Source organism: Arvicanthis niloticus, chromosome 10, assembly GCF_011762505.2.
Source record: "Arvicanthis niloticus isolate mArvNil1 chromosome 10, mArvNil1.pat.X, whole genome shotgun sequence".
In the NCBI taxonomy this organism is placed as follows: domain Eukaryota; kingdom Metazoa; phylum Chordata; class Mammalia; order Rodentia; family Muridae; genus Arvicanthis; species Arvicanthis niloticus.
In genome coordinates, this window is record NC_047667.1 from 64,812,842 (window position 1) to 64,834,997 (window position 22,156).

Genomic DNA, 22,156 nt, shown 5'->3' on the forward strand with positions numbered 1-22,156 from the left:
TGTTCAGTATAGATGGAACTCTGCACTTTCATGTCGCTATGAAATTAAAACTGCTCCACAAAAATAGCTTAACATTTTTAAATGAATACATAAATTAATGATAAACACACCAATGACCATCTCCTTTAATACTACCATGGTACAATACAAGCTTGTATTCAATTTAATCTGACTTTTTTAAAAGGAAAAATTAATTATTTTAATGTAAGGGGAGAAAGAAGGGACTGTACCCCATGGCGCCAGCGTATGGAGGTCAGAGGACAATTTGAGGGAGTTAGCTCTCTCCTTCTACATGTAGGAACCGAACTCGGGTAGTTGGGGTTTGATGACTAGCTACCTTTATCTGATGAACCATTCTTCTCAGGATGAAAAAGGAAAATTAAAAAACAAAACCATCTCAAACACACCTTTATTCAGTGAACCTATGCATTAGTAGTTTTAATTCTATCAACTTGGAATTAAATTTCAGAGTCAATATAAAATTAAAAATGTATTAATAGTTTTGCAATAATCATTACCTTGAGAATTCAGCAATGAGCAGGACTGGGAACACAGTGCCCCCTGCTGGTATCAGATGAAATCACTAGCATTTTTATTTTATTTTGAGTATCTTATTTTAAGCACAGGGTGAGCAACATTTATTAAAATTAAGATAGAATTAGTTTACCTTTTTTGTTGCACCTGGTGTCCCAGATCATAATGTTGCCATCTCTCCCACCTGTACAGAATACAGCTGTGGGAAGAGTTCATCAAGATATTGTAAAACTAGTCAAAAGATATATTTCCATTAAAATTTCCCAGAGAATGCATTCTCCAAGTCCTGAATTTGGCACCACAGATAATAGTAAGAAAATGATAGCGTACCAATTGTTAGCACACAGGAGAACTTACTATCTTAAGATATCGTAAGTTCTATACACTTTTTACATATTACCTCAATTCTGCCTGTCAATCTAGCAGGTAGGCACTACTCTTCCTATTTTAAGATAAGTAACGTCTAAAAGTCTTCTTTTTTAAAAAGCAGGTAAGAGACTCCTGGCCCGGAGCACTGGTTCCTTCCGGTCTGGGCCCGAGCACTGAGCAGATCCCGTATGGCAGCTCTGCCCCCAATCGCACAGAACTCATAGGAAGCAGGGCTCCCAGAGCTCTAACATGGGCAGTATCTTGTCTGCGCCTGAGCAGATTTTGGGTCCCAGCTCTTACCCCAGTAGTAAAACCCACCCCACACAGTTCTGATACAACTAAGATAATAGGAAAGACAGGCTCCAGTCAGAGACAGGGCAGGTAGCACTAAGGAGATACAGATGGCAAAAGGCAAGCACAAGAACATAAGCATCAGCAACCCAGGGTACTTGGCATCATTAGACTCTAGCTCTCCCACACAAGAAAGTCCTCAATTCCCCATATCACTAGGAAAGCAAGATTCAGATTTAAAATCCCTTCTAATGATGATGATAGAGGACTTTAAGAAGGACATAAATAACACTCTCAAAGAATTTGAGGAGAACACAGGTAAACAGGTAGAAGCCCATAAAGTGGAAACACAAAAATCCCTTAAAGAATTACAAGAAAACACAACCAAACAGGTGAAGGAATTGAACAAAACCATCCAGGACATAAAAATGGAAGTAGAAACAATCAAGAAATCACAAAGGGAGACTACCCTGGAGATAGAAAACCTAGGAAAGAAATCAGGAGTCACAGACACAAGCATCACCAACAGAATACAAGAGATAGAAGAGAATCTCAGGTGCAGAAGATACCATAGAAAATATTGACACAACTTTCAAAGAAAACGCAAAATGCAAAAAGTTCTTAACACAAAATATCCAGGAAATCCAGAACACAATGAGGAGACCAAACCTCAGGATAATAGGTATAGATAAGAGTGAAGATTCCCAACTTAAAGGGCCAGTAAATATCTTCAACAAAATTATAGAAGAAAACTTCCCTAACCTAAAGAATGAGATGCCCATAAACATACAAGAAGCCTATAGAACGCCAAATAGACTAGACCAGAAAAGAAATACCTCCCGTCACATAATAATCAAAACACCAAGTACACAAAACAAAGAAAGAATATTAAATGCAGTAAGGGGAAAAGGCCAAATAACATATAAAGGCATACCTATCAGAATTATACCAGACTTCTCACCAGATATTATAAAAGCTAGAAGATGCTGGACAGATGTCATATAGACCCTAAGAGAACACAGATGCCAGCCCAGGCTACTATAAGCAGCAAAACTCTCAACTACCATAGATGGAGAAACCAAGATATTCCATGACAAAACCAAATTTACACAATATCTTTCCACAAACCCAGCATTACAAAGGATAATAGCAGGAAAGCTCCAATACAAGGAGGGAAATTATACCCTAGAAAGAGCAAGAAAGTAATCCTCTTCCAACAAATCCAAAAGAAGATAGCCACACAAAGATAATTTCACCTCTAATAACAAAAATAACAGGAAGCAACAATCACTGTTCCTTACTATCTCTTAACATCAATGGACTCAATTCCCCAATTAAAAGACATAGGCTAATGAACTGGATACATAAACAGGACCCAGCATTCTGCTGCATACAGGAAACCCACCTCAGTGAAAAAGACAGACTTTACCTTAGAGTAAAAGGCTGGAAAACAATTTTTCAAGCAAATGGTCCTAAGAAACAAGCTGGAATAGCCATTCTAAAATCTCCAGCCCGAGAACACAAAGGCTCCACCTGTATAGGTAGTTGAGGGTGGCCTTGCCAGGTATCAGTGGAAGTGGAGGGTCTTGGTACCTGAAAGTTTGGATTCCCTAGTGTTGGGGAATTGCAAGAGCAGGGAGGCGGGAGTGAGAGGATGTTGGGAGCACACCCCCATAGTAATTGGAGGAGAGGGATGGGCTAAGGGCTTAGGCATCAGTGGAAGTGGAGAGCCTTGGTGCCTGAAAGTTTGGATTCTCTAATGTTGAGAAATTTGAGAGTAGAAAGGCAAAAATGGGAGGATGGTGGGAGCACACCCTCACAGAAACTCCCAGAATTATATGGATTAGACATGACAGAGGCAGGCCACCAGAAGACTACATTCCAGAATTAAAAAAAAAAAAAAATCTTGATACTAAAATTTGTTTTGAGAATTGTATATTGCAGAATACATAGTCTTGGTTAAACAGGTCCTTCAGGAAAAGCTGAGGATAATACCAAAGAATGGACACAAGAGACTGGAAAGATGGCTCAGAGACAGATTTTCCACAGGATCTGTTTTGATTCCCAAACCCCTCACCATGGCTCACAACCTCCTTAACTGAAGGATCTAGTACCCTCTTGTGACCTTGGCAGGTACTGCACACATGCAGTACAGAGACATATATGCAGGTGAAAGACGCATACCACATTAAAAAATAATAATAAAATAAATTTAAATGGTCCTTAACCAACTAACTTTATTAAGATTTTTGTTAAAATAAAATCTCCACCACTTAGGTAAAGTGACAACTTTGAGAGAGCAATGACAGAAACAAAAATGTCATCTTATCTCCCCACCATTAAGGAAAATGATGAATACCAACCTACCTTTTTGAAACTTAGAAAAAGCTACAGACTTGAGGCTGCACTGGTGGCCTTTGCATGTTCCCATTAGCTCACCAGCTTTTACATCCCAAAATTTGGCTGTCTGATCACCAGCTGCTGTAACCTTTCAAAAGTAATATAGTAAAATTTAAGAAAGAAACTCTTTATCAGCATCTATTCAGATCTAATAAAATAGAAGTCACTTACAAGTTTAAGTTCACCAGGGACCCAGGCCAGGTCAAAGACAGCATTCCAGTGAGCCATCCACTCTAAATAAAGAAAATATAAGTGTGACAGATCCAGAGTGTGTTCTATGATAGTCATACCAGTAGACGTTCAAACAACTTTTATGGTAGCTTAAATAGGAATGTGTGTGAATAGCTTAAAAAGGAATGTGAGTACATGGCCCATAGGGAGTGGCACTGTTAGGAGTTGTGGTCTTATTAGAGTAGATGTGGCCTTGTTAGGAGTATGTCACTGTGGGGGCAGGCTTTGAGGTCTACTATACCCTATGCCCACTGTAGCAGTGTCCTGCTGACTGTAGATCAAAATGTAGAACTCTCAGCTCTTCCAGCACCTGTACCTGGTGTCTACCTGCATGCTGCCATGCTTCCTGACATGATGATAATGGACTAAACAGTAAGCCAGCCCCCAATGAAATGTTTTTCTTTCTAAGAATTGCTGTGGCCGTGGTGTCTGTTCACAGGAACGAAGCTGTAAGGCACCTTGGAAGTTTTCACTATAGGATGGTGGCTAGTACTCTACTATCAACAGGCCCAAGAGCATAGTGAAGTCACAGCTGTCACACAGCTGTCACACAGCTGTCACACAGCTGTCACACAGCCCCTCCAGGGCACATGCAAGAGCTACCATCTAAGGTCAAACAAGGGATAGAGAGATGATTCAGTGGTTAAAGTACTTGCTGCACCTGCAAGAGAACCTGAATTCACATGCCCAACACTCAAATACCAGGGGCAAGTATAATAAAATGAGCTACATGTCCAGTGACAGATCTTGTCTCAAAAAGCAAGGCAGCGCATGATTCAGGAGGACATCTAACAACTTCTGGCCTCCACACTCATATACACTCGTATATATGCACTTCCCAAAGTCCCCCTCCCCCAAAGAAAATAAAATTATTTTCTGAGTATTAGAAGTATTCTCTAGAACAAAGAAGTAATTTCAGGCAGGAATCTAAATCATAGGCTAGAACAAAGAAGTAGACTTCAGGCGTGAAAATGACTTTGGGCTAGGACAGGGAAGTAGCCTCAGATATTTTGGTTATCCTGATAAGCCCTTAGAAACAGTGATCACAGGACTTTGCTTATTGCCTTGCTTGTTCCTTGACTATTTGTATCTATTGTATTGTTAATTCCTCAACTGACCTTAATACTTGCATGTATTTAAAATGGTATAAAAGTAGATTGGGAAAAATAAGAAAAATTAAAGAAATAAATAAAATGTAAAAAACAAACAAACAAACAAACAAACCCAAAAAGAAGTATTCTCTAAAATAGGATCTTCTCAAAACATTACATCAAAAGCCTTCATAAAGTCCTAATAAGGAAATGACATTAGCCTAACTTTAGCTTGGCATGTGAGGTCCTGCTTGCTTCGACCCTGCATGCTAGTTCTGTGGAGGCACTTCTCTCTCACTGTTATTATCATGTGTATGATCATCTACCTTATTACACCCTGACTGTCATCCTTGTATTAAAACAGTGATTTTTTCCAAAGGTTTTATAATTAAAAATGTTAAAAATTACAGACTTACCCTTGAAGCATGTCTTTTTGCTAGTTTGTGATTCTGTATTATATAATCTGACAAAGCCTTCTTCATTAGCAACTGCTAATATATGTTCCATTCTGGGAGCTGAAGATAAACAAAGAATATTTAAGGACTCTCAAAATGAGTACAAAGGTATCAAAAGACTCACAGGGCCGAAAGATGGCTCAGGTCAAGAATATTTTTTGCTCTTATAGAAAATTGAGGTTTGAGTCTCAGCACCCACATGGCAGCTCACAATTGTCTGCAACTGTAGTTCCCAGGGATCAAAGGCCCTCTTCTTGCCTCTGTGGTACATAAACAAATACACAAGCAAAACATCCATACACATAATATAAAAATAATTTTTAAAAAACTGACTGTAACTATCAAAATAGTCCAGATACTTCAGATACTCTGACTTGATTAAACCAAGAGGTTTACTGGCCCATGGCAAGTGAAATCAGGATGCAGACCACCAGCGGATAGAATCTATTGTTTTTTTTTGTTTTGTTTTTTGAGACAGGGTTTCTCTGTGTAGCCCTGGCTGTCCTGGAACTCACTCTGTAGACCAGGCTGTCCTCGAACTCAGAAATCCACCTGCCTCTGCCTCCCATGTGCTGGGATTGCAGGCGTGCGCCACCACCGCCCGGCAGAATCTATTAGTTTTAAACTTCCGTTTTATGACCTTTCCTCAATTAAACTATTAGACTGGAGCCAAGAACTTCTATTCACATTTTTTAAATGATTGCTAGAAAAAAAAAAAAAAAAAAAAAAAACCCTTCATTTAAAAAACATCTCAGTACCTTATAAATCATCAGTTATGAGAATAATTTTAACATCTACCTAAGTTACTTTTCTTTCAAAGTCTATTTTCCCTCTAAGAAGCAATGTTCTGTTCAAGCTTAGGGTACTTAGTCATTTTCTCACCAGTACAGAAGGTGCATCCAAAAGGAGGAACTGGGACTCCTGTTTCTCCGTAAGATGTGTGTTCATCATTACAGTTACACTGATAACCACTTAGAAGGGATTGTAGAGGGTAATGTGAAGACCACCCTAGAGCAAGACAATTCCTTTAAGAATTAAAATGTAACATCATGTTTTAGCATTTCCCACGAATCTAAAGATAAACACCTTTAGTCTTGTTTGTTCTCTTTGAGGCATGGAAACAATGATCCTGCTTCTGCCTCCCAAGTGAGGATGATGGAAGGTATGAGCTACCATACCTGGCTAAATATTTGTTCATATGGAACTTTACATATGTAACTTAGATCTACTCACTATTTATGGTGCTCCAGAATATCATTTCTGGTATTTTCATTCCATTCTATTTCATTTCATTCTTTTTTTTTTTTTTTTTTTTTTTTTTTTTTTGACACATGGTTTTTCCGTTGCCCTGGCTGTCCTGGAACTCACTCTGTTGACCAGGCTGGCCTTGAACTTAGAGATCAAGTGCGGAGATTAAAGGAGTGTGCCACCACTGCCCAGATATTTCTGCTATTTTCTTAAGCCATAGAAGAAATCAAAACACTCCAAGGACATTTGGGTATACACACACACACAAGCAAGCACGCACACACACACACACAAGCACAAGCACGCACGCACGCACGCACGCACGCACATTTTTTTGAGACATTCTCATTATGTAGTGTTCTGGCTGGCCTTGAACTTACCATCGCACAGATCAGACTATCCTTGAACTAAGAGATCCATCTACCTCTGACTCCCAAGTGCTGGGTTTAAAGGCATTTTCAACCACATCCAGCTTTACCATCGTAAATGTAGAAAATTAGTGTATTATGATCAGCACCAGTACAAAGAGTTCTGACTCTTCTAGTGAAAACACAACAGCCACTAAAGTATTACCAATTAAACTGTTATTTCCTTCCATGAAAAGTTTGTTTTCGGAGTGTCAAATGAGAAAATCAAGCAAACAGCAATCATAATGCAATCAGCATTCAAAGGGTTACTGTATCAACTAGCAATTTAATTTCCTTTTTCCTAAAAGTGTTGAAATTCTAGGATCCTAAGATTCTAACAGGAACCCAGTCACAGTATCTTACACGAGATATGACTCAAAAGTGATCTGACCCTAAGGAATGTGGTTTTAGAGAACAGCTCAAAGTAAATTTTCATTTCACTCAGAAAGAAAGTCAACTTTCTAATGTACATCATGGTCCTAAATAATAGGTCATTATTTAAAATCTGGTTAGTATGAACATGTAGGTTTGCTCATTTAAATATATAAAGGTTGAATGTTCTTATTCAAAACACTTTAGAGACCAAGAATGTTTCTGATTTGCTTACATTTTACTGGTTGGGCTTTTGAACATCAGATTAGCACTCAAAAACCTTCAGATTTTTTAGATTAACATGCTCAGCCTCAGTAAAAGAAACATGCATTCAAGAAGTAATTGCTGATCAAGGATCAGATGAAGTAATGAGCTGACAAGTTAAGTTGCAAGTGCTGCAGATGTTAAACTCACATCTTAGAGCACTGCCAATTCTCACATTTTGGTTCCTGGACATCCTGCAAGACAATGCAAGGTGTGTGATGGGGACATGAGAATGTCTTCCTTTTGTGAAATAGAAGAAAGGAAGGGATAAAGATGATGAGAAAGGGAGCCCTCTCAGACAGAGAAGACATTTCAGCCTAATAGAAACACCACTTAAATCTAGTTAGAGAAGGAATTAGTAGAAAAGCGAAAAGGAACTTAATCTAGATTTAAAAATTGCTGTGGGGCATGGCTCTATACTTTGAATACTAAGTAACCCTCTAAGTAAACTGTGAAAGGCCACTAAAAACATGTTATATTCACAAATACTCATATAAAAAAAGTAAATTTGAAAACAAAAGACAACATGTAAAGAAATGTAAACACGTGTATGATGTGGGATTTTAAGTCCATTCAAAAAGGAATCACCTAAGTAAAACTGAAGATATTTGGATATTTTCACAATGAAGCTAATACCTTAACTCTGCCTCTTTATCTCAACTAATATTCAGACTGACAAACAGTACTTAAAGTGACTCATCGAGCAAGCCCTACTTAGTCCATTATTTCTGCATTTCCCCATAATACACTTATGGATCTTTATTGGGCTATGAATATGAACCTGCAGTTCCCCAGATACCAACACTCATCTGAAGAAGTCCATCCTTTCCTCAATACACAGCTAAAGGCCCACACTCATGAGAAATATACAAGGTTTTGCATTTTTCAGAGGATCAACACCTTGACAATTCAACAGTATCTACACATTATTTCCAAAACTGCTCTGTCTGAGCAGGTTGAGGGGTTCCCTTTCCTATCACCTGCTTCATGTCCTTTCTACTTTCACAAAAGGAAGGTATTCTATTCTCCTTTCCTCATCTTAAACCTTGCATTGTTGAAAGATAAACTACTATGTGTCCATTACAAAATTTTAAATAAGGGCTGGAGAGATGGCTCAGCAGTTAAGAGCACCACCTGCTCTTCCTGAGGTCCAGACTTCAATTCCCAGCAACCACATGGTGGTTCACAACCATCTGCACTGGGATCCGATGCCTTCCTCTGGTGTGTGTCTTCAGACAACTACAGTGTACTCATATAAATAAAAATAAATAAATCTTTAAAAAAAATTTATGAGACAATTTGGTACCATAAGGCACCAGATACCTAAATCCATTTCTTTAAAAGATGCACTTTCAATAAAAATTTTGCTTTTGCTTAAAACATTTTAAGAAGTTACTTAGTTTCTAACAATTGCCCACTATTAATTAACTATGGTGATAATTCAGCCCAAGGGAAACCTTCTCGACTATTGGGCATTAAAACCACAGAAAACAGCACTTTATATGCTTTTTGATAGGGCATGACAAGGGGATAAGAACTTTTATATTACAATAGGATAAATTTGCTGAAGAAATAAGACAGAAATATTCAGAAGAAAAAACAACCATATAAAGCACCTATCAGTTAAAGCATTTGCTCACCTTTTAAAAAAGAGACCACGACTACCAAACTGATATAGTTAATAGTGTCAGATGTATTTAAAAGGCTAAAATAGTATTTATCAAGAGGCTAATAATTCACAATAAAGCTAAAAATTACATTTTTGCATGTTTAAAGTTTATAGTAAAAACTTTTAGATATGGACTTAAAAACTCACAAGAATAAGTAATTATATCTTCATTTTACAAACATCAGTAGAAAAAGGAAACTAAAAGCACGTTTTAGAGACTTGTTATGATCCAGGGAATAAAAAGTATCAGGTCCAGTCGGGGAAATGGAATAGGAAGACCCAGTCTGTGGTAAAGAGGCTGAGTCAATGTGGATGAAAAACAGATTCAAGAAAGCTTAAGGGAACTTTTTTGAAAATGTCATAATGAGGAATATGGAGACTTTGAGTGACTCTCAGGTTTTAGCTGGAGATACCAGTTTAAAATAATGTAAATAGGTAACAGATTTTGGGGAAAGGGCAACTCGGTTTGGGGCATTAGGATGTAAGATGTTTGCATGCCTAACTGTCTAGATTAAGATCAATACACACAGTTTTTACAGAGATTAATCCAAAATACAGGGAATGGAAGAGTGTAGGCAGCAGTAGAATCCGTATTTATGGCTATAATCCTCCAAGGGAGTGGGCAGAAGTGACCAAGGGTGGTACAGCAACACCCGGGGAGGAGATGCCCAGATTTCAGGAGGTAGCAATAAATTCCAGTGCCTGTCACTGAACAAATATCTGTAAACAGGAACGACAGGCTGAAAAGTGGACAGACAGAAAACATATCACATAGGAAATGAAGGTGCTGTTGAAACCCAGACGCTCTAACTCCATAGACAGCTCACCACCATTGTGCAGGGCAGCCATTCCTAACACTGGGGAAGTTACTTTTGTAAAGTTCTAGGAGAGAAAGAGGCAGAATGTAACTACAAGAGAATCCACGGAGGAAGTACGAATACAAAGTTTTGGATAGGAGCAGGACCTCGAGGAGCTTCTCCTCTTAACATTTATTAGGCCCACTCTTCAAAGTCTTAGTTTAACGACACATAAACCTAATCGCATCTCTGACTGCCAGTTTTTCTGTAAGACTGCCTACGAGAACTGTAGAAACCGAGCTGCCTTTCTATATGCTAACAGGAGACTATGGCTGAATTCCACCGTGAAGGAAAAAAAACGAATTTAATCCCATTTCTGGAAAAACCTCAGCATCAAAACACATTTGGAACAATACCCTTTTCCATCTATTACGCGTGGTCACTTCGTGGGTGTGGCCACATGGGCATCTTTTAGTCTGTATTTTAGAACTTTTCAGAGCCTGCAGAGATGGGGGACGGGGCTTTGGCGCCGTAAATGCAGATGTAGCATCTTCTCCGCCTGATTGAGTTCCTCAACTGCGGGCCATGCCCGCTGGTGCATAACAACGAACTTGCGGGGCTCGCTAAGGTTCTGCAAAGATCGCACATTGCTGGTGCCAGAGCGTCCCCTACCCCCGACTCACACAAGCGTACGTTCTCTAGTTAACGCGCGATATTGACGTAAGCAGCCAGGGGCCCGGGACGCCAGTTAACCACCGAAGTTCGGCCTCCGTTCCGATCTGAAAAGCTCGACTACGGTGAAAAGCGTCCGGAAAGAACCCAAGTACGATATTCTTCGGCGGTCCTCGCTCGCCCGGATTCGCTCCTGCCGCGGGAGACCTCGAGGCCCAGAGTCGGCAGCGATCCAAGGTGGAGCGCCTGGGGGGAGGTGGTTCCCGCCACGGCCAGCGGCCGTTGGGACCGTTACTCACCGTTCCTCAGGACGCCGAGCTGCGGCTGGCGGAGCACCGAGTTGAAGAGCATCTGGGCCTGAGGAGAAGGCTCAGTTGAGGGGAATGCCGAGAAGATCGCCCCCAAGTTCCACAGGAGCCACCTTCTGCTCCCTCCACAGCGCGACACGGTTTTGCCTCCAACTCCCGCCACTGCGAGTCCGGGCCGCCAAACTCCGCGCCAAACTGACGTCACGCTCTCGGATTGGCTCTCGTCGCAGCGTCCTGGCGCCTCGGAGGCTCGTCCCCGTCCTAAGCCCCGCCTTCCTCTCGCTCAGCCGCGGGAACCCAGGGTTCACAAGCTCCCTGAGCGCCTGCGCGGGGGGCCCACAGAGGCGCTGGCGAACCGCGGGGCGACTGAGGCGCATGCGTACGCTGCCTGACAGCGCGCGGAGGGAAAAATCCGCGAGACCGCAGCGGGGGAAGATGGCGGTGCTGGGGAAGAGTTTCCAATCTTTGTGACTGGGCGAGTCGGGTAACTATTCGGGTCATGGCGTCAAACTCAACCAAGTCTTTCCTGGCCGATGCCGGCTATGGCGAACAGGAGCTGGACGCTAACTCCGCTCTTATGGAACTGGACAAAGGTACTCAAGGAGGAAAGCGGGCGAAGCGTCTAGGGGGGAGTGGCGCCACCTTGTGGCGGCAGCGAGAGGGGCTGGAAGGGCGCATGCGCCGATGTATGGGGCGGGAAGTGCCTGTGCTGGTCTTGGAGGCAGCTCTTAGGCGCCTGCATGGCTGCTGGAGTGGCCTTGCACGGTTGGAGTAGAGGCCCGCGCTTGCGAGGACGCCTTTGACCACTTGGGGGCACAGTCTCCGATTTCCCAAACAGCAAATGAGATAATTCCTAAAAATACTGAATTCTGAGATGATTTTTTAAAACGTTCAGTGCAGGTGAAGCCTTCATCAAGAGAGCCAGATGATTTCCTGAGCGTTTTACAGCTATATGTCTTGTGAGACTGCCGATTGCGAGTTCCTAATCAGGTTCCATATGGATGAGAACGTCTGACAAGCATGGCTGAATGCGCTCATTCTCTGCAGACAAGTTCCACGAGTTAGCTTCCCTTGTGCAGGTAGCTAAGAGAAAAGATTTTAGGGTTAGGAGTTGAATTCCAGTTCTACTAAAGTGATTGTGGAAAGCGGCGTTATCAGGTAGCCTCGATTTGCCTGCAAAGTGGGCACAGTTTGTCAACAGTGTTGTAAATGTTAAATGGCAGCAGTGTGCAAAAAGATGCATTTATTAAACGCTGAAGAGCTACTCCTTTGTCCCTAGAGATGGGTAAGGAAGGCAAGGACACATAGTCATTCATAAAGAAGTCCTGTGTTAATGTGAGACCTTTGTTTCAGTGTACCTCCAAGATTTACACTATAGACAAGTCTTGTAACTGTAGCTAGTGTATAACTTGTGGAGAACTGACTGGAAACGAAGGCTCTGCCCGCAGTTCACTTTAGTCCCTTTGACTTGAACATGCCTTATTGGGACTTTAGGGACTTAAAAAAAGTTAAGTTTGTATTGGGTTGTTGTTAATAGGTTATTTCTCCGATGTCGGTGAAATGGGCCAATTTAAGCCAGATTAGATTGTATTATAGGCATGTATATTGGGAGACTGCTCTGGGATGGGTGAGTGTCACTGGCCCCAAAGACCAAGGCCAGAGAAGTTGCCCTGAGAGGTAGGGAAGGGAGACAGAAAGAGAAAGGGGCCATGTGTGTATAGGGAGAAGAGAGAGAAAGACCAACACATCTGGATTATATAGGGAGGAACCTCTGGGGGAAGGTTGGGGGCAGGGTATACCAGGTAGGGACTGAGGGATGCTGGGAAAACCTGGAGGTCTAGTCTGCTTTGGTATGTAAAATATGCACCTCAGTCCCTTGTCCAGGGTTGAAACCAAATAGTTACAGGTAAGAGTTTTTTACATTTTACTAAGTCTGTGAAGTCCAGGTTGACCTGGACTCCCTAAAGCCAAGGATGACTCTCAACTTTTGATCCTCAACCTCCCAAGTCTTAGTCTTGGTGTGGCCCACCACACTGTTTTATTGAGTGCCAAATACTTTACTATTTGAGCTATATTCTGCCCAGTGTAAGAAACATTACAGCATCTGAATTGGGTATCCATTCTCATCACACAACTGATGTCAATCTGTTATATTGGTTTTTACTCTTTTTGCCTCTTAAAATACAAAGTTATAATAGGAACTTTGTTCTTTAATGTTGTGTAATAATCCCTTCCCACAGCTATTTGTATTGCTCTAGTGTAGCTGATCTTGTCCCGTGCTGAGAGTATACAGTGTTGGAGAACAGGGATAAGGACATGGGGCATAGGAAAGATATCTAGAGCCACCTTCTACAAGTGTGTTGTGAGCCACTGTGATGGCTTACCATGTGAGATGCTGGCTGAGCAAGCCTGACAGTCCGACCGAACCTGAGAACCCAAGTGGAAGAAAAGAACTGACTTCTGTAAGTTGTTTCCTAACTGTGGTATTTCTGTGCTTGTGTTCACACACATGCACTTGTGCACACATACATACAATAATAATGAAATAAGGTTTACATTTTTAAGAAGTTGCTGCGGCTTTAGGGATGACTTGGCCTTTAAGAGGCCACACTGCTCTTTTGTGAGACCAGAGTTCAGTTCTCAACACTCACATCCCAAGCCTCACAACTGCCTGTAACTCTAGAGGGTCTGTTGTACACATATCTCCCCCTCCCCTACATACACATAATTAAAAATAAAGATCTTTAAAAGAAAATGTTGCAGTTGTAATGAAACAATTAATACAACCTTTTTAATAAGAAGAATTGAAATAAAAACACATATGTGTAAGAAATAAGTAGGTGGCTGTGAGAGTTTTACAGATGAGCCCCAGCTCAACGAGACCCACTGTATAAGCCAGGTCCAGCAGTGTGGAGCAGGCGGGCCCAGGAGACATGTGAAGGGCTGAGTCTCACATATTACTCTAACAAGTGTAGCTTTTCCTAATGTAGGTTATGAGCACTAGCCCAAGTATTTTCCCCTCGGGTGACTGGAAGTTGTCCAGATGAAAACAGGCAAGATCTCTTTTTTGCAGAGAAAAAGGTTATGTGACATCACTCAACCTGATGGCTCTGTGCACACCTGGCTTTGGAAAGGATGGGTGGGAGTGGGGAGGGGAATGGGACTCATTCCCTTTCTTGCTGCACATGCAGTAGAAGCTGGTGAACTTAATGCTATGGGGAAAGCCTGATCTTGGAGTGGTAATTAAACTCTGAGAACTGGGTGAGAGTCAGGACAGAAGCCACACACTAGGATTTTTCCCTAGGGATGTTACTATCCACCCATTTCCACACACCTTAATTCTCCCTGTGAAAAAGACCACTGTTGTACTGCTCATGTGTTCACTAGTGTAATTGGTGTCAGGGAGAGTGAGGACTTCACTCCTCCGCCCTTCTGAGAGAATGGCCTTAGCCATGGGTGTGCACTAGGTGACTTGACTCCATGTCATTACTGGTGGTTTTAAGAGTAGATAAATACATGGGCTATATGGATTCAGACTCTTTTTTTTCCTGAGGATATTTATTACCAGACTACATTTAGTCTGCCAACATTAATCAGTATTAATCTTTAGGATTATATAGAACCTAGGACAAAGGCTAGATTCAGCAAGTAGTTTACCACACTGAAGCTGAATTAGGGAGCATGAACTCTACAGTCTGGTTGGTAACCCCTGATGGACAAGGTCAGATAAACTAAATAGAAATCCACTTACTGAAACCATGGCCTCACTTTTATGTATGATTGTGAGATGTTGTCTTATGATTTTCAATGGGAATTATTAAATAGTCTCAGTTCTTATTTGTTTTAAACCAGTATTTTCTCATGTGCAGTCTGCACTATTATATGTCAGCTTGTTCATTTGCAGTAGTTTTTGAAGTTTTGGGGAAGGATATTTAGTAATTATGTCAGAAATTGACTGCCATTTCTGCCTTCTAAATATGAAGTGACCTTTGTTAACTGTTTATTAAGCTCTGGATTGTGGGTTGCCTTCTATTGTGTAGTTATGTTTGGTTTATTTCTTTGTGGTGCTGAGGCGTGAACAAAGTGTCTTGGCGTTCTGCTTTGCAGTTGAGCTATATTCTAGCCCTGTGTGGTGATACTTGAATTTTTTTAAAATCCCTATTACAACAAAGCACCTTTAAAAAATGAATATATGAGATGTATACATGTTAGTGATTCAATTTTGAACCATGTTGATCTCAGCTAAAGAAAATGCACAATTGTCTAAGATGCTCTTTTATGGTAATGCTTCATTAGTGCTGCTTTTAGTGAATATTGGTTGTATTCGTGGTTACTTAGTGTCTCCTGAATGTTTACTTGAGTAGCCCATACGAGCCCCTTCTCATAAAGGTGGAGGCAAAAATTCTCTAGCTTGTCTTTCAAGAGTAGCATCTGACTTATTAGGCCCTGCCAGTAAGACACATGCTTTTAGAGCTCAGGGGTGCTCACAATTCCTATGGCAGCAGCATTGTCAGCTGCATAGGCCCTAAATGACAGAGCTCACTGTAGCATCTCTTAGCAACAGTAGTTGCTCTCATCTAATCAGTTTGGCAGTATGGTGTTAGGTATTCTTAGAAGTTTAGCCAGCTTAAATGCCAGATGTGGTGACACACTCTGTAACCACAGGGCCTTGGAAGCAGACATGATAGTCACTCCCAGTTTGAGATCATTCATGGTGAGTTCCAGGGCAGCCAGGTCTGCACAGTGAATGCCAGAATAGGCTGTGTTGAAAAAAGCAAGGCTGTGTCTCAACAACCAACAAAACCCAAGAAGTTTAGTCTTAAAAATGTTTAAGAGATTAACTCCATAATTAACCAGGTAGCTTTTGCTGATTTCAGCTAAGAAATTCCAGCACATATGCCTGAGATTTATGTTGTATGCAAACAATTTTATGGGGTTGGAGAGATGGCTCAGCAGTTAAGGACACTGGCTGCTCTTTCAGAGGACCCTGGCTCACTTCCCAGCACCCACATGGCAGCTCGAAGCCTTTAGTGTCAGGTGATCCGATTCCTTCTTGTGGCGTCTGCAGGCATTGTAAGCACAAGGTACACATTTATACATACAAGCAAAACGTGTGTGTGTGTTATAGCAAATAAAGTCTCAAAAATTTATAATTATAGCTCTTAACATTTATATATAAGGCAAGGTCAAGGTTTGTTTTTTGGTTACGAGTTTTCAGTTTTACAGAATCAATGTTAAAAATTTGATTTCCGCCGGGTGGTGGTGGTGCACGCCTTTAATCCCAGCACTTGGGAGGCAGAGGCAGGTGGATTTCTGAGTTCGAGGCCAGCCTGGTCTACAGAGTGAGTTCCAGGACAGCCAGGGCTACACAGAGAAACCCTGTCTCGAAAAACCAAAAAAAAAATTTGATTTCCACATTGAGCTTGGTCATATCACTATTCTATTGCTGTGACGAGACCTCATGACCAAGGCAACTCTTATAAAGAGAGCATTTAATTGGAGGCTTGCTTACAATTTTAGAGAGTTAGTTCATTACCATCAGGCATGGCACTAGAACAGTAGCTGAGAGTTTTACATCCTGATCCACAGGCAGCAGGCAGAGGGAGAGATTGGACCTGGCATGGGAAAGCCTACCCCTCCTGGCACTCTTCCTCCACTAAGGCCACACCTCCTAATCCTTCTCAAACAGCTCCACTAACTGCGGACCATACGAGGGTCACTCTTATTCAGACCACCACAGCTGTGTTGGCCCATTTGTTAGATTATAGATTATTGATTGGAAGCTTTTCTTTTCCTAACACGAGTATCTGATGCTGTAACTATTCATTGAAATACTATGTTAGCCATGGCCTCCAAACTGTATTGTCATTTTCATTCAATTGAAAATACATTTTCTTATTTTCTTTCTGATTTCATCTTTCCCCTATGGGTTACTTAACAGAATATTGATTACCACATACTTGGAAGGTTTCTAGATGTTCTTCTAATTCAATTCCATTGTGATAGAAAGCATAAACTGTGTGTGTCATTTTGCTTGCTTGTTGTATTTTGTTTCTTATAGTACCAGGGGTTGCTTTTGAGAGTGCCAAGCAAATGCTTAACCACTGAACTGTAGCCCCAGTCTGTCTCACCCACCCCCCACCTTGGAGGCAGATTTTTATTAAGTTGCTCAAGCTAGCCTTGTACATGCTCTGTAGCCAAGGTTAGCCTTGAACTGTGATCCTTTTGTCTCAGCCTAAGTATGCAGGACTATATGCTTATACTGCCAATCTTAATTGACTTCAATTCTTTTAAATTCACTGACATTTTATATTCCTGAATAGTCTTAATTAGCTTCAAACATTTTAAAAATCATTTCTTTTTCATTGCTTTATGTCTAAGAGAATCAGCTTAGGACCTAGAGAGATGATCAGGAGTTCAAAGCACTTGCTACTCTTTTAGAGGACCCAAGTTAGGTTGTTAGCACTCAAGCTAGGAGACTCACCACCAGGTGTAACTCCATCTCCACAATCCTTCTGAGCTCCTGACCTTTGCAGCCACTCATATGTATGCATGAAATAAAAACCTTAAAGCGAATGTTTATGAAGTTTCTAAGGCGCTTGTTTGGTGGCTCTTTTACTTTGCTTTTGAGGTGATTTTATATTATGATACTGTGTTTGCTTTGTTTTGAGATAGCCTTAAGTGACCCAGTCTGGCCTCAAGCTTGGTTTGTAGCTGAAGATGGCCTTGAACTGATCTTTTGCCTCTTCCCATGTGGTGCAATTACAGATATAAGCTACCATCCATGCCCTGCCTCCAAATAACTAGTGTGTATGCCATTTTTATTTATTGATTTTTGTTGTCAGCTGTTTTTTGTTTTTGGTTTGTTTCTTTCTGTAGTCTTCCTGCCTTGGACTCCTATGTGTTGGGGTTATAGGTGTGTGCCATCTTGCCCAGACTTTCAGGGTTTGTTTGTTTTGTTTTTTTGTTTGTTTGTTTGTTTGTTTTTTCGAGACAGGGTTTCTTTGTATACCCCTGGCTGTCCTGGAACTCACTCTGTAGACCAGGCTGGTCTCGAACTCAGAAATCCGCCTGCCTCTGCCTCCCAAGTGCTGAGATTAAAGGCATAATCCCACCACCACCCGGCCAGACTTTCAGTTTTAGTTTTGAACAGGAGTCATTAGTTTTGAACAGTGCTTCTTTTACTTGTTGAAAAACTGCTGTCCTCATGTATGATAAGTCAGTATTTGACATTTCTGCCTGTAACCTGCTCCTTCTGTGCTTTTTCAATAGGTCTGAGGTCTGGCAAACTCGGGGAGCAGTGTGAAGCAGTGGTGCGCTTTCCCAGGCTTTTCCAGAAGTACCCATTCCCTATTCTCATCAATTCAGCATTCCTAAAGTTAGCTGATGTTTTCAGAGTTGGGTGAGTGTTCTTAATGCCTCAGCATCCTAAAGGACAGGTTGCTTTTACTTTTTTCTGTTTTATACTGTGTCTTTTCTTCTGGTCCATTAGGACTTCTTGCCACTCAGTTACTCTTGATGGATGCTTTGTACCATCCTTTAATACGAAATTTAATGACATTTTTAGAAAAAATGAAAAGGTTCAGAGAGTAATTGTTTCTTTCTTTCTTTCTTTCTTTCTTTCTTTCTTTCTTTCTTTTTTTTTTTTTGGTTTTTCGAGACAGGGTTTCTCTGTGTAGCCCTGGCTGTCCTGGAACTCACTCTGTAGACCAGGCTGGCCTCGAACTCAGAAATCCGCCTGCCTCTGCCTCCCAAGTGCTGGGATTAAAGGTGTGCACCACCACTGCCCAGTGAGTGATTGTTTCTTTAGGGAACAAGATAAGTAAGAGCAATCTTATTCTACTACGGTATATGTGTTTTGTAAAACTGTAGGGTTTTTTACAGATTGTTTTTTAGAAATTCCTGATTTCATTTAGTGACTTGTGACATGAGATCCACATATGTGCAGTTTTTTATATGTGTACGCTCTGAATAAATGCCCACTTCCTCATTTTTCTCCTCACCCTTATCTCTTCTAAGTTGGGTGGAGGAAGATCACCTGACACCCTGGCTGTGGCCTTGAAGTGACCACAGAGGTTAATTCTGTCCTGGGGCTGTTTCTGGTGTCAGGCTTTTAAGCATCTTTCAGCAAGCAGGACTACAGGCATTATAACTGCTTTGCTCAGGATCCACCTAGACAGAGTTTAGTGAGACAGATAAAGATAGCAGGAAAGCATTGGCCTTTAGTACTGGTCTGACACGGGTTATATACAACTTTCCTAGAAAAAGCACATTTCTTTCTCCATTTTTTTTTTCTAGAAATAACTTTCTGCGGCTGTGTGTTCTCAAAGTGACCCAGCAAAGTGAAAAGCACCTGGAGAAGATTCTAAACGTGGATGAGTTTGTGAAGAGGGTTTTCTCAGTGATCCATAGTAATGACCCTGTGGCAAGAGCCATCACTCTCCGGTACTGTGTCGCTGCGGGGCTCAACACGAGACTGATGAAACTGTCATTATATACCTAAAAGAACTTGGTTTTGTTTTTTTTTTTTGTTTTTTTTTTTTTTTTACTAAGACTGCAATATGATAACCATCCTCATTTGTAAATTAGGTTACCAGCTGTAATGCTGTTTTGGTTGTTAATTGCTTTGCTTGTGTTTCACGCATCCCACTATGTAAGAACTAGGTGAATTTCAGTACAGTGTAGCCTTGAATCCTTTTGAACCTTTATAGTTTCCCAGGTTGGCATTGAATTTGGGAATCTATGTTGGCCTCCCAAGAAATTGGGATTCCATGTCCATGCCACTGTGCCTGGCTGCACTCTCTTTCACTTCTGTTTGTATAATTACATGTGTAACTGGGGGGACATTTTTGAAACTCAGATAATTAAATTATTGGTCTTCTGGGTTTTCTTGCTTGTATAGTCCTCTTTTTAACTAGAAGGATTCAGGAAATCTACTTCCCTGAGTTTGCTTTTTTTCTGGGTCAAGCATAGGTTCAGAATTAGTTGCTTTGTCATCTTTCTGCCTTTTGATTAAGTTGAACATCATGTGATATTTTAAAGTCAGTTCTTGGGCTAGGGATGCAGGTAAAAGTGCTATCCTAGCACTACTGATGTTCTGGGTTCAGTTCCCAGCAGGGTGTGATACTGTGTGGAGGTGCACATGGGAAACTGGGGCCAAGGGATCAGAGATTCAGAGTCATTTTGGCTACACAGTAACTTTAAAACCAGCCTGAACTGTCTGAGACACCAAGATGGCATTGATTGTTACCTTTAGAACCATCTAGCTGGGCAGTTGTGTCACACGTATTTAATCCCACCACTCGGGAGGCAGAGGCCAGCCAGATCTACAGAGTGAATTCCAGGACAGCCAGGGCTACACAGAGGAGTCTTGTCTTGGAAAAACAAAATGAAAGAAAACAAGACTATCCCACCTAGCTTACTTGAGGCAATAACCTCAACACCACAAAACCAGAAAAGGACTGGGAAGGTGGAGACAATAACCAACTGGGAACTTAAGACTCAGACACATACACATAGATTTGGGGTTTTATGTGTATGTGTCAGTGTTGTATCTATGTATATACACCACTTGCATGCCTGGTGCCCTTGCAGGCCAGAAGAGGGTGTCCAGTTCCCTGCAACTGGTGTTACAGGAATTGTGAACTGCGAAGTGGATGGTAGGAACTGAACCCAGGATCTTTGCAAGAGCAGCAAGTGATGGCATCTACGTTAGCTGATCCCTGTCAGTGAGTACAGTATCATAGGTTCAGGAAAGGTCTCAAGAAACATTGTCAACAGTTATTATTTTGGGAGGGGGTCACTGAGTTAGGGACTCTGTTTGAATTGTTTCCACAAGCATGCATTACTTGAGTTTTTATCAGAAACAACTAATGAGAATAATAGAATTTTAAAAAGTGTATTTTCCACGTCATTTGGAGGTAGTTTGAATATTTTGACAAGGTATAGGTTTATACTTGAGTGTTTCATCCCATGTATAGCCTGTATTACTGAGTTCTAGCAGTTGGGCCTTAAGAACTGTTGCTAACAATAAAATTGGCAATTTGTAGTAAGTTTTAAAGACAAACTATTGCCTTGTAATCTTTAACAGTACTACTTAAAGCAAGAAGCACTAAGGAATTGTTTCTAAACAGTTGGGTCAATAGAGTTGTGTCCTGTTACGTCAGAGTGAAGAACTGCTGAGAAGGATGTGTTGTAGGTGACCTACTCTGATCCTTTCTGGTATTAGATCAATAATAATTCATTATTTCTTTTGAGAAGTAGTTTCAAGTTTTTCTTATGAAATTTAATATAAATTAAAAGAGTCCATATTATAATGTTTCTTTGTTTTTTGAGATACAGTCTCATTGTGTAGACTGAACTCAACTCTTAGAGATCCTGCCTCTGCCTTAACAGTGCTGGGATTAAAGGTGTGCACCACCATGCCTGGCCATCTGTCTTGTTTATGAGGAAGTCAACTGCTCTGTAGTGAATTTTATCTCTGTAAAGTAACAAGGTCAGCTGTGTCAGGTTAGAGGTTACTACTACCTAGAATACTATAGGAGCATGGTGGTGTTAATTTCAGTGGTCTGCAGCTTTCTGAAGTCCATGGCTTTCTGCAGAAAGGATTTCTCAAGCTCTCTGTGGTTTCTATTCAAATATTTTTATTTTCTAAATATACTTTTTATTTCATTTTTTTTTTTTTTTTTACATTTTTTTTTTTATTGTGCATGCACGAGCTCTCTCACAGAAGACACATTAGGGGATTCAGTTCTCTTCTTTGCCTGTATAAGTCCCAGAAGCTGAACTCAAGTTGGTGACGGGAATCCCACTGAGCTGTGTCTGGCCCTGTATTTTCTAGGCTTTACTGTTGCAGATACTGGAATGAGCTGAAGAGGGCATTCTCCACCTCTGGGAAAACCTTTTCTTGATATGGTAGATTAAAAAAACATTATGCCAGTATTTATTGATGGGAGGAGGGGGAGGTGGAACGTCTGTAGTTTGTGATTCTACTTACTAGCAGGTATGTTGTATTCCTAGTACTTTGTTAAAGTAGACTTCTTTCTGCA

At 41.0% G+C, this 22,156-nt stretch overlaps 2 protein-coding genes across 2 annotated transcripts in view; one reads left to right on the top strand and one right to left on the bottom strand.

Annotated features, from left to right (window-relative positions):
* Dtl (denticleless E3 ubiquitin protein ligase adapter) overlaps positions 1–11,235 on the bottom strand; it is a 35,724-nt gene extending 24,489 nt beyond the window's left edge. The window contains exons 1-6 of the mRNA XM_034513058.2: positions 11,100–11,235; positions 6,254–6,379; positions 5,333–5,431; positions 3,766–3,827; positions 3,562–3,682; positions 668–733 (exon numbers count right to left, since the gene is read on the bottom strand). Coding sequence (XP_034368949.1) covers positions 668–733; positions 3,562–3,682; positions 3,766–3,827; positions 5,333–5,431; positions 6,254–6,379; positions 11,100–11,151 — 526 coding nt within the window. The 5' untranslated portion in view covers positions 11,152–11,235. The remainder of the gene's footprint in view (positions 1–667; positions 734–3,561; positions 3,683–3,765; positions 3,828–5,332; positions 5,432–6,253; positions 6,380–11,099) is intronic.
* Positions 11,236–11,565: 330 nt separating this feature from the next.
* Positions 11,566–22,156, top strand: part of Ints7 (integrator complex subunit 7) — a 52,961-nt gene continuing 42,370 nt past the window's right edge. The window contains exons 1-3 of the mRNA XM_034513059.2: positions 11,566–11,701; positions 18,381–18,510; positions 19,407–19,553. Of these exons, the coding sequence (XP_034368950.1) occupies positions 11,608–11,701; positions 18,381–18,510; positions 19,407–19,553 (371 nt within the window). The 5' untranslated portion in view covers positions 11,566–11,607. The remainder of the gene's footprint in view (positions 11,702–18,380; positions 18,511–19,406; positions 19,554–22,156) is intronic.